The sequence below is a fragment of the Leptidea sinapis genome, chromosome 13 (genome assembly GCF_905404315.1).
Source record: "Leptidea sinapis chromosome 13, ilLepSina1.1, whole genome shotgun sequence".
In the NCBI taxonomy this organism is placed as follows: domain Eukaryota; kingdom Metazoa; phylum Arthropoda; class Insecta; order Lepidoptera; family Pieridae; genus Leptidea; species Leptidea sinapis.
This window is the reverse complement of record NC_066277.1, coordinates 3,668,914-3,682,197: the sequence shown is the minus strand read 5'-3', so window position 1 is coordinate 3,682,197 and position 13,284 is coordinate 3,668,914. Positions and strand designations below refer to the sequence as shown.

General features: G+C 33.8%; 1 protein-coding gene across 1 annotated transcript; it reads left to right on the top strand.

The window, feature by feature from the left end:
• The first annotated feature begins 536 nt into the window (after positions 1 to 536).
• LOC126967785 (protein ABHD11-like) lies at positions 537 to 10,875 on the top strand. Its single transcript, XM_050812481.1, has 4 exons — positions 537 to 588; positions 4,671 to 5,168; positions 7,307 to 7,674; positions 10,489 to 10,875. The coding sequence occupies exons 2-4, from the start codon at positions 4,755 to 4,757 to the stop codon at positions 10,625 to 10,627; spliced, it is 921 nt and encodes a 306-aa protein (XP_050668438.1). The 5' UTR covers positions 537 to 588; positions 4,671 to 4,754; the 3' UTR covers positions 10,628 to 10,875.
• Positions 10,876 to 13,284: the final 2,409 nt, after the last annotated feature.

Sequence of the window (13,284 nt, the reverse complement as noted above, 5' to 3'; positions counted from 1 at the left end):
GGCTTTAAGGGAAGTGTTGTCAAAGAGCGGTGATATGACAAATGGTTTTTTTTTGCGGAAAACGCGCAAACTTGAGTCCTCTGGGGGTAAATTGGACCAGGTTCAATTTACTCTATTCCGCGACCTTCTCAAGAGAGGAAACTATAGAACACAAGTTTCTCCCGGCACTGGTCGACGATTTCCCCAAAGAGACCTACAGTACTCGTTTTTACATGGCAATGTATGTTGGAGGTGTCCAACATATCATTGATATGCAGAAGAAAAAGTGTAGGAGATAGCACACACCCTTGGGGCACTCCAGCGTTCACGGGTTTCGGTTTAATCTAGAGTAAGTACATGTATTATTAATTCTTGGAACTCATTTTTTATCCACGTAGATATGTATTCCTGTGTGTGTTCTTCTTATAAAATAAATAAACAAATAATCAAGGAACGATTCCAAAAACAATATGTTTACAACATCTGAATAGTAATATTAATAATTTGGCAAATGGCAAGGATGAGCCTGACAGTTTTGAGACGAAATGTAATAAGTACCCAGGGCTAAGCAGCTATTGTTGTGAAATGTTACAAAATATGGAAATATTGGTAAGTAAATAATAACCTACTTCTATATGGTATAAGGTTAACTGAAGGAATTGCTTCAATGGGGTAAATGCGGCTTTTTGCCATGTCTCAAAAACTAATCGAGATGCAACAACTTCAGATATCTAGAGGTGGCAGTTTAAACTATATTCGTGACTTAAAATAGAAACAGAGGGCGTCGTACCTCGGAAATTAGGCAAATTTTCCATTTTAAAAAATTACTCGATTTGCACAGGAGCAGCAGCGAGAGTTGAGTGCTTACGATCCATAAAAATCTATGGTTTCTGATTTATTGTTAACTTGATTTTATATTCCAAACTAGCTGACCCGGCAAACGTTGTTTTGCCATATTAAGTATTATTCACACGATAGTTTTATAAGTAATAAAATATTGCCTATATTATAGCCTGTACATCATTTTGTTCTATTGTCAATAGTTTTTGCAGCGCACGCAAAAATAGCTTTTCGATTTTACACCTTGTGTTACAAAATAGCAATTTTATTACGGATCCCTAATTTTGAAAAAAAAAACATAGCCTATAGCCTTCCTCGATAAATGGACTACCCAACACTGAAAGAATCATTCAAATCGGACCAGTAGTACCAGAGATTAGCGCGTTCAAACAAACAAACAAACACTGCAGCTTTATAATATTAGTATAGATACGCAATACATGTTTGCTCGTCTGGACACGTAGTTATTTTGCCTATATGCATATAGATAAAATGTTGACTATCATTTTCAACATTACATAATATATCACACAGTTGGCCACGGCATAAAACCCACTTCGTTGAATCCAACGATATTTTACAGTTAGTTCTCGTTATTTTATTCTGTACATACAGTTGCGAAGGTTCTATTAATGAGCTTAATTTTACGGTGTCAATATTGTGATACTTATTATTGAAAGAGTTGACACTTTATCTCAATTAATGTGTTCATTTAGGTCATTATTTAAAAATACTTTATATAATTAGCAATTTCTATGGTTTTTATAATTAAATATTAAAATTAGATTGTATAGAAATGCCATTTATTTGATAAATATACTTATTCAATGATATCCTGTTTGTTTCGGCTCAGTTTTTAATATAAGTATATATTATTCCATATTTTACAGCCCTCCTTAAGAAAATATTGAGAGCACCTGGATTAATCGTTGGGTAAATGCATAATAGAGAAATGTAACGCATTTTCCCCATGTGAGATAATTTTTTTTCTCTTTTTTAACATAGTGACGTATATATGAAGTCTGGATTTAAAAAAAGGGCTACTATAGAATCTATTCTATTCTTTTTAGTGGCTTCTATGGAAAGGGCACCTCGCCAATGTCACGTTTCAGTAGACCACTAAGCTCAGAATATGTACTTTGATCGGTGTTAACGAAATTACAAGCGATTATGGTAATGATCGTTACTCAAAAAGGAAATTATTTAATTAATTTTGAACATAATTAGTTTGAAAATACAGATTTGATAAGATATTTTTTAAAAATGAGTATACAGTTTAATTTTTATGGGCCATCAAAATTATCTATTTTTGTTCAGTTTTTTTATTATTAACTTATAAATAGTATTGATTACATTTAATATCTATACTTAATATTATAAAGCTGCAGTGTTTGTTTGTTTGTTTGTTTGAACGCGCTAATCTCTGGTACTACTGGTCCGATTTGAATGATTCTTTCAGTGTTGGGTAGTCCATTTATCGAGGAAGGCTATAGGCTATGTTTTTTTTTTCAAAATTAGGAATCCGTAATAAAATTGCTATTTTGTAACACAAGGTGTAAAATCGAAAACCTATTTTTGCGTGCGCTGCAAAAACTATTGACAATAGAACAAAATGATGTACAGGCTATAATATAGGCAATATTTTATTACTTATAAAACTATCGCGTGAATTATACTTTATATGGCAAAACAACGTTTGCCGGGTCAGCTAGTTATATTATAAGTAGTTTTACTTTAAAAAAGGCCTTATTAGGAACACAGGAAGTGACAATAACATAACATATTGCAACAACACTTGGTAAACGTCATGAACCTACATCAGTTTGAAAAGGGGCTTTGACATGGGGAGAAGAAATATTAACAAACACCCAACCCAGCTTTTAATTACTTATATATACTGTTTTATAGGAAATTCCCAATAATATATCAAAACATCAAGAATTATTTCGTAAAATATGCTCCCTGTTGTTATAATGAAATTGTTTCACAGTGGAACTGACAAACCGTGCGCCACTAAATTCTCTGATAGAAAATATGTCCATACAAAACAAATAATGAAAATAAAAATAATTATGGATCCCAAATCGAAATAAAAACTATCCTGTCTCTCAAGTTGGACTTAAAAGTTTAAGAGTCCATCGCGGACACACAACGTGACACGTAATTTATATATATTAAGAATAATACTATATATTTTTAGGTAACCTTCAACAATCATGCATTATTAACTTCTATATAATCTGCATTTCTATTATTACTATAGTTTATATATAGAATTAATTCATAGAGATCTTTTTTCTCCGCTATAATTAAAATTTATAATGAAAAATTTAAATTTGATTAATCTTATCTTATATATTATATAATATATTTGAATTATTATGGTCGACTAACGACCTACGTCCGGTTCTCGTTATTGCGCAGTTGTTGTAAAAACAGCATTCGACTTTTGCCGTGTTGTCTTTCCTGGGTGGTTTGGTTTGGATCGGATCTCTTTCAATTCATTGGTATTCACCTTATTAATTATGTGTGGGAGGTCTTCCACGTGTTCTTCGTTCTTCAGATCAAAGTTTCCATCTGAAAGCGTTATTTTTCGCACAGTGCGTTCATTAGCAGTCCCCTCTCCAAACGCAACATTGATATTGCGAGCTGTATCTGCTGCGTAGTCCCTTTAGTTTTTGAAGTATCCAACTTTCTTGTCTGAGCTGAATAAAAAAACCAGCCCATAGTCAAATGTTGCACATATTTTAAAAGAAGAACTACATAGGTACCATGTGAAAAAAGTTTCACTCAAAAATCTCAAACGGAGAAGATTCTATGTGATGTCGAAGTACCTATTACAATAAAAAGACAATTTGACACTTTAACCCCTATCATTAACAAGGCATGTGTAGGGGATTCGCGATAACGTCCCCTCTCTTACTGCGAACTTGTACTCGTAGTGAATAAAGAAATTATACATTTAGAAAACACTATTTTGATCATGCTTACTCGGGGGCTCTTTTCATCTACGAGTTCTGACGGCTACGACCCAACGTGGAAGAAGTACTTACCAGTGCCTACTTTAGCTCGTGGCTACTAGATTACTTACAGGATGTTCCGAAATGATTATTATTGTCATTCATAATAGACTAAGCAGCTTTCGCTGATACGTATATATCATTTGCCATATCTATTCAAATATTTCTCCAGTCTATTCTTGAACTGATTATTTAAACAGATTTTGATATAGCCACATCGTTGGGCAATCTTTTCCAGTTGCTGAAGAACTCTGTCAGTCAGCAAGTGTTTTAATGGATTTGTTGATGTTGTATATGTTCAGGATTGCTCCTTCTTGGAAACATGCTCACAAAATCTGGGACATTATAATTATTATTTAGTATTTCGTATGTTTCAATTAGATCGCCTCTTTCTCGCCTGCTTTTGAGGGTGCTGAGTCTATGAGCTTTGTAAGCCTTTGTTGATAGTAAGAGTTTCCAGTTCCCTAGGCAACTTAGTGGCTCGCCTCTGTACCCTTTCCAACATATCAATTATCAACTACATCCTTAACAAAATATGGATTCTAGACTTGAAAAGATGATGTTATGGAAAATTGGTTTAATAGGGTGAATTATGAATTTTTATTCTTGATTTTTTTTTAAATTAACGTTAACTAGCTTCGATTCTATATTGGTATTTGATTTTCGGTCTTATTATGTTAGAACTATAGGTACGGTATTTAATTTTTGATAAAATGACTCAATAAATATGTACATAAAGTGTACGCTTGCCATGCTTTGCTTTATTATATTATTGTGTAGTATTGGTTGAAAATTAGCTAATTTTATAACGTGATATACTTTTTTTTTCAGAAGCTCCGAACAACCACCAACTGACTTAGATTGTGAATAATTGAAAGCAAAAAATTTACCCTATCGTCAAAGTCTAAAAGAAAAATGTTTTTGAATAGTTTTAAGCTACACAATTGCTGCAAATTATACAAACATTTGCAATCTCCAAGATATGTGAAATTTTATTCTAATAATGTTGAGACCGTTGATCTTGCTTATAACATACACGATAGCCATTATGTGGATCCCACAAAACCACCCTTAGTCACCTTTCATGCACTGATGGGATGTGGATCTCTGTGGGATGAAATGGTTGAGGATGTCCAAAAGGAAACAGGAAGGAGAGTCATTAATGTGGACGCTCGATGTCATGGTGATAGCCCACGTACAGAGTCGCTAACTTATATAGAAACAGCCAATGATGCCATGAAGCTATTAAGGAAATTAGAAATACCCAAAGCTTCTGTTATTGGACACAGCATGGGTGGTTTAACTGTTATGGGTCTAGCACTGCTCTTTGTAAGTTCTGTTTTTATTTTTTAAACATGCAAACCAGTGATTTCAGTATATTGTTTGCTAAAATCAACTGTTTGTAAGATAACTCATTTCACTTCCAAGTCGTATCAATAATTTTGATATTGATGTCAATCGCTTGAGCAAAATATGATCTAATCTTATAAGTTTTGTTTTTTTCGTAGTATTTTTTCGTTTGTGTAAATAAATACATTACAATGTGAAATCTTTAACCTGTAAAATCCTAATTTAAGCTCTAATAACTTTTAAGCTATTAGGAAATGTGGAGAAAGTAAATCTTGCAAGTGTTGTTTTCTATTATCTTAATCACTTCTTAAAAATCAACAAAATTTTCGAATTACTGAGGGATATAATAAAGTTTCATGTTTTTATATTATGAAAAATAGTGGGCAGTAATTGTTCCTCTCGAACTTTTGCCTTATGCGAGCTATATTATTTGTGCTCTTATTTTATTCCTAACGGCCATCTTCAGTTCAAAAGTCAAAGTTTTGGTTGATACTAAGGAGAGCAGTTATTTTTGAGACTGATAGGCGGCCGCCGTCGGAAGTCAGGCAGATTTTTCGGTCTAGACTGGTCCGGCGACATCTAAAAGCTGTTGGCATTTTTGCCCAACTATTGATTGGTCGAGATTGATCGTTGAGAAAAGTTAATAGACATAGTTACAATGGCGACATTAAATGAACACAGGGAACAAGCTACTCAAGCGTAATCATTTTTTTTAATTAAAGTAAATAATTGAAATTGTGAAATTATACATTTTGAATACTCAATTTTAATCACCCTATCATGGGCGCTATTCACCAACGAGTTCTGACGGCTACGACGCGGCGTGGAAGAAGTAAGTCTTTAGCTCGCGGCTACTAGATTACTTACAACGACTACTTTACACGATGGTTAATTAAGTATTTTTATTCACAATATATACAGATATAGTCAACGATCAATCTCGCTAGCAGGAGGCTTTTAAGTAAAAAGTATCAAGAAAATATAGGAAAATACCTTTATGTCAAGAACCGTCTTATTTCAATCTTAATTTCCAATACGCTTCTCTGCCATTTTCATAAAAATATCAAACTAAATATAACAATATTGCAAACAAATCACCTTTTGATAATAATATTCCGTAGATCAGTTATTGAAATTCGAAAAAGTAGGAAATTACTTTAAATTTCAAGCTCGATTAGACCATTTAGGATTGCGATTGAATATAGAAATTGGCCGTTGAGCCCATTCTGATCTTTCAGTAACAAAATATTTTGCTACATCAAGACCTAACGATTTAAAATGTTTAAATCATGTTCTTTGGTGTTAAATCCGCTTAGTTTTACATAATCTTTTCGGCACATGTTTCGCACGAGGCATATTCAGGAGTTGTTACCAAATGCTTGAATAATAGAATCTCTTTAATACTTACAGCCTCACGAATAAATGGTAAAAAGAACAAACCAATAATATGCAAAATTTTTACAATATCGCTGACGATAGTGTCAATACAATGATAATTCGAAAATTCTGAAATTTTCCGAATGTCAAGCAACCTTGCAAATGAACGCGGGATACGTTACACGTCTGAATAAACCAATCATAAGCAAAATGTCTATTTGTAAACATTTATCATATTATTGAAGTAGGCATTACTTTGCGGATATCCATAATTATACAAATGATCTAAGTTTTCTTTAGTGTTAATTCTAAAATCTGGAACAGATTTTGGCGAGACAACACGACCTGAGGATGCCTCGTATAGAGGCGAAACACGTGTCGAATTGTTTAAAAACAAATATTGGCGGAATTAACACTAAAGAAAACTTAAATCATTTGTATAACATTTAGTATATTCTTGCTTTTCTGCACCAACGGCTATCTGTCCGTCGAACTATGTGCCCTGCCCACTGCCACTTCAGTTTCGCAATCACTTAGACTATGTCGTTAACTTTGGTTTTTAATAGGGATGATATATTCTGATATTTATTTTTTCTTTTCCGTTTTCGTGTAATATCAACGCCTCACGAAAGATATTGAAGAATTTGTTGACTTGACATAGACCTTGAACACGTTTGCTTTTTATTGTTTAATGACTATTTTATTTATTATATGCGTCAGATTATATTTTTTTATTTTAGCCAGAGCTCGTTTCCAGTTTAATAGTGGTTGATGTTTCCCCTGTTAAAATTCGTCTACCCTTATCACATCCCATGTCTTTTATGAAGTGTATGTGTTCCGTTCCCTTAACGTCAAATATGACAATGGCCGAAGCAAGAAAACTAGCAGATGATAGATTGAAAACCCTCACACAGGATGAAAAATTGAGAAACTATGTACTTTCAAATTTGTACAGGACAGACACAGGAGAATTTGCATGGAAAGCACATTTTCCGACGTTAGTAAGCAAATTAGAATCTGAAATTGCACAATTTCCGCCAAATTTCAAAGGACTTCAATATTCTGGCCCTACTTTGTTTATCTGCGGAGGCTTATCGGATCATGTTGCGTAAGTAACAAACATCTATTATGACTAACGTAGAGAAGCTATTCAAAGCTATGCCATTCTCCAGTTTGCTATAAGACGTTTAACCTAAACTTCGTCGCTGTGCTGAATAAATAAAAATCAAAAAAGTTTGAAAGTACCATCATGGTGTTTCTTTTTAATTCAAATTTTTATTGCTTTCACATTTACAAGAAATAATTTTACTTCTTTGAATATTGAAATGTTATTTCTGTGCAGTGCTACTTAGAATTGAATTCTTGGATCGATACATACACGCCCACTCTAAGTGAATGTTGACGCCGCGCCGTACTAAATAAAGTACACGCACCTACAGTTCAGTCGAACAGAACCAAACCGAACCGAATCGTCATGAAAGGATAGTGCTGTAACCAACCTGCTCTAACCAATCCTCTGAATACTATTAATTAAATATGATGTCCTATTTAATTAATAGGATTCAGAGGGTCAATGTGAGGCAGGAGATTTCATGAGACTCCCCTGGGCATGGGGGTGCCACAAGGGTCTATTCTGTATGCTATGTTATACCATCTTTGTGCTGCAGAAGAGAGCTTTTCGCGCTATTTAAACCCTAAATCCTTAAGAATAAAATAAATTTAGAGAAATAAACATTTTAACTGTTGCATTTCAATTTGACATGGGTACCTTCAATAAAAGCGCGTACACCTTCCTTAAACGCCGGCAACGCTCTTGTGATTCCTCTGGTGTTGCAAGAGAATGTGGGCGGCGGTGATCACTTAACACCAGGTGACCCGTACGCTCGTATGTCCTCCTATTCCATAAAAAAAAAAATGGGGGCACGGCAGTACCCACGCCAAGTCAAGCAAAAACAGTCGGCACGGTCGTACCATCCTTAACAACTTTAAGTAGGTAAAGACTAAAACTAGTCAGTTTCTTAATTTTTGTCACTCACTGAATGAATGACCCATCATCAAAACTCTGAGGCGCTTCTAGCAGACAGAGAATCTTCAAATTTAGAATACAAGTAGTGTTTAGTGTATAAATCAAGGGAAAACCAAAATATTTTATAATCTTGTGAAGTTAATAAAAATATACATTATACTTACATAAAGGATTTTTAATCTTGATATGGTCACTATAACATGTTGCTAGGATAGCTAATAATAATTTAATAATGTAGTTTCCGCACGATTTTTAAAAAAAGCGCCCATATGTGCTCATATACTGTAAAAAATAAACTTTCTCCCTCAGCAATCACAAAAAAACACTTATTTGTCAGATTTTAAGCTATTACATAGCTTCTATCGCGGGCCTTGAGCGTGGAGACCAAATCCAGAAATTCCGTAACGAAAATAACCTAACACTTACTTACTAGATGTATATAGATATTTCGCCACGGTTATCACAGTTGCCGTGGAATAGCGGTTATCACGTATGCTTTTTATGCAGAAGGTCTCAGGTTCGAGCCTGGGGTACATCTGGATTTTTTTTAATTTCTTTTTATTTTTTATCACGTTTTTTTATTTTTTATTATTATGACAAGCATTTTATTTAGTTTCACCTGTCCCGTTGTCTGTCTGTAATCAAATCTTGCAAATTAAATTTTACTCACTTCCCGTTTGCTATTTTTAAAATTAATTTTATCAAAAAAAAATTTTGCATAAATAAAATAAATAAATAATTATAATTGCATAAGTCGATAAAAAATGCTATGCAATAGCTTTACCGCGGCAGTTTCCGAGTGCCACACGTCTTTTTCTTATTTATTTATTGCACCAACAAAGTATACATTAATTCATGCAAAAAAAAATATGGACAAAAATTCAAGTTGAGTGCTACCTCAATTATAGGTACAATTAACATTCTTATGTAAAAATAAAATAAGTTACAATACAAAAAGTTCTCCAGTTTTTACTTATAACAGGTTAAAAAAACAATTTACCAACAACAGAGTAAATACATTTTATTTCATTACATTAATTACAGCTAATTATAATTCAAATTAATACAACAAACAAAAATAAATAGTTAAAAATAATTATTAAAAATTAAATAATTGTATTCAATTCATATTTTACACTAATTCAATTGCACTAAACTAAATTAAATTAAATTAAACCTACTTAACTAAGATGTTTTTTTCGGCGTCTGTTTTGTATACAAAATATTATGCTGTTTTGACTAATGTATTAGCTTAAATTATAAGTTGTGAAATAGTACTTAGGTATGAAATGATATTTTGCTATCGCTATTTTTATTATTAGATGACTTGTAACAATGTCATTGAACTTGACGGTTTGACACTGACGCGACGAGAAACGAGTCTATGCACGGACTAGTAAAAAAAGAAGGACGTCGCGCTGTGATATTAGCAAGTGAAGCACCTTTATGATAGAGTGTGTGCGATTACGGCGGATACTAACACAATTTTTTCTCCGTTAATAGTCATATATGGCCACAAATACTTTTATAGTATCGTTTTTAAACTTTTTCACAACGCATGACGGCATTTATAATATTTTATTGGGACGCAAACTGATCTGTCACAGACGATGGCAAATCTCATAATGGCATCATTGTATTAGTGTAAGTGTGTGCGTGGGGCTATGTATTTACACGTTTACCGGCTTGTTTTGGTGCTTCACTGTTATGTAAGGTGACACAGAGTCCTTCTTTTTTTACTTGTCCATGTGTCTATGTAGCCTCAAAAACCCACATAGAAATTCCTTCAATTCACTTTCGCCTACCCACGTTCTGAGCGTTATTATTCTAAAATGCGCCGTATGTACCTACTCGTACACACCCTTTTTTTATACTTATTTTGAAATATATTTTCAGAAAGGAAGACTTGCCGGGCATAAAAGAAAACTTTCCGCAAGCTGAGATTATCTTTATAGAAGGTGCAAACCATTGGGTACAGACTGCCAAGCCAAAGGAATTTCGAGAAACTTTGTGCAAATTCTTGAATGAAAAATGAATGTAATTTTTTTAATTATCTAATATCCAAGTTACCGCCTTAGCATTAGTAAACAATAGTATGTTGTCCGATAGAATATAATTTAAACTTGTCGCCCAGATAGTGGACAATATTCAAACAAAGTTGTAAGTGATGATCTAGTCTGCAGCCAGTTAGTAGATAGATATCAATTCTAGTTACACGACGAAGAAACTTAAATTTTGTTTGATTTTGTTAAAACTCCCAAAACAATTTACAAAAAAAAGCATTGTATACAGGGTGTCCCGTAATCAGTGGACCAACGGGATACCCGTGATAGGGGTGGTCATCATCTCTCGAAAACACCAAATTTTACTGTTCTAGGGCCAGTAGTTCAAAAGATATGATTTTTTAAGCATTATTTTGAAAATTCTACCCTTATCAACACAAAAGTTGAAAAAAAATATTTTTTATTTTTATTTTGCCCTGTTTCTTAACTTAAGGTGGCTGAGGAAACATGTGTCTTCACAATTAAATCCATTTTTGTGAATAAATATTGCCAAATTAAAAATTAAAAACCAAAACATGCGCAAATATCAAATAACTAAATTTGCAACGTGATGTTTGAAGCAAGCTAGTGCAAAAAAAATGTATGACAGCCTTGCGGACCATTATTTAAAAAACATCTGCAGTTCATACTGATTCCAAAAAGGTATAACAATATTACATTTTACAAAAAAAATAACTTAATAACCAATTTTAGACTCCAATTGCGAGAAACATTTAAGCGCTATCTATTCTGAGAATTATTTTGTTATCGAGAGAGAGATAACACAATATGCTATCTCTTTCTCGCTCAGGTACCTTTTTCGTTTACGGGGTCCTATTGGCCGACGCCTATGATCCCCACACCCTAATTTTTCAAATTATTCTTAGTTTCATCAGAGACTTGCTCATAGCTCGTAGCTGCACACGTGTTTTTTACTTCGCTACCATTACGACTCTTTTTTTTGGTGACTGACGCTTGAATTGGACCTTGTTTGTCTTTGTGATTTGGATACTGTTTGCCCGGATTTTATAAAATGCCTAATACCTATACTCCTCGTGAATATGCTGAGATGTATTTTATTTACGGTCTGTGTAATGCAAACGCTCGGCAAGCAGCCCGTACGTATCGTGAGCGCTATCCTAATCGCGACCGCTATCCGGATCATCGAATTTTTCTCCGTGTAAATAACGCGTATTTAGAAGGCAGAATTCCCGGAGCTGCAAACAACGTGGGAAGACCTAGAAGAGTCGATGAACTTCAAATACTGGCCGAAGTGACAGAAGAACCTTCTACGAGTGTTCGTCGTATTTCAAGACGTACTGGTATAGCAAAAACAACAGTACATCGCATTTTAAAAAGAAACAGTTTATACCCTTATCATATTCAACGAGTGCAGGCACTATTACCTGCTGATTATCAACGGAGGATAGATTTTTGTGCAGAGATGCTTCGCCGATGCCGACAAGATCCACTATTTTTCAATTCAATATTATGGAGCGATGAATCGTGTTTTAAAAGAGTTGGAGTGTTTAACATTCATAATTTACATGAATGGGCTGTTGTGAATCCACGTATTGTACGAGAAGATAGATTCCAGCACCAGTTTGGAGTCAATTTGTGGGCTGGAATCTTAGATGGTAAACTTATTGGTCCATTTGAGCTCCCACCGAGGCTTAATGGTGCTCGGTACTTGCAATTTTTAAGAAATGACTTAAGTAATTTATTAGCAAATGTACCACAGGAGGTATGTGAGAGGATGTGGTTACAGCATGATGGCGCACCCGCTCATTATTGCAGACAAGTGAGGGAATATTTAAACGAGTCTTACCCAAGTAGGTGGATTGGACGAGGAGGTACAATCCCATGGCCAGCTCGATCACCTGATCTTAATCCATTGGATTATTTTTTATGGGGATATTTTAAAGAATCCGTATATGAAACCGTTAACGATAACGAAAGACAGCTAAGACAAAAACTGAATGTGGTGAGTGAAAAAGTCAAAAATAATGAAAGGGCGTTAAAAAGTTTAAAAAGAAATTTTATAAGAAGATGCCGGCTATGCCTTAGAGTAAGAGGAAGACATTTCGAACATTTATTATAAGAAATAAATAAAAAAATTCTAACTATTTACTTTTGTTTTATTGTAAATTCCGCCAAGAAATTGCTATCTAATGTTGATTTAAAATAATTATTGTCTTTTATTGTTTCACAATAATGATTAATTATACCTTTTTGGAATCAGTATGAACTGCAGATGTTTTTTAAATAATGGTCCGCAAGGCTGTCATACATTTTTTTTGCACTAGCTTGCTTCAAACATCACGTTGCAAATTTAGTTATTTGATATTTGCGCATGTTTTGGTTTTTAATTTTTAATTTGGCAATATTTATTCACAAAAATGGATTTAATTGTGAAGACACATGTTTCCTCAGCCACCTTAAGTTAAGAAACAGGGCAAAATAAAAATAAAAAATATTTTTTTTCAACTTTTGTGTTGATAAGGGTAGAATTTTCAAAATAATGCTTAAAAAATCATATCTTTTGAACTACTGGCCCTAGAACAGTAAAATTTGGTGTTTTCGATAGATGATGACCACCCCTATCACGGGTATCCCGTTGGTCCACTGATTACGGGACACCCTGTATAAT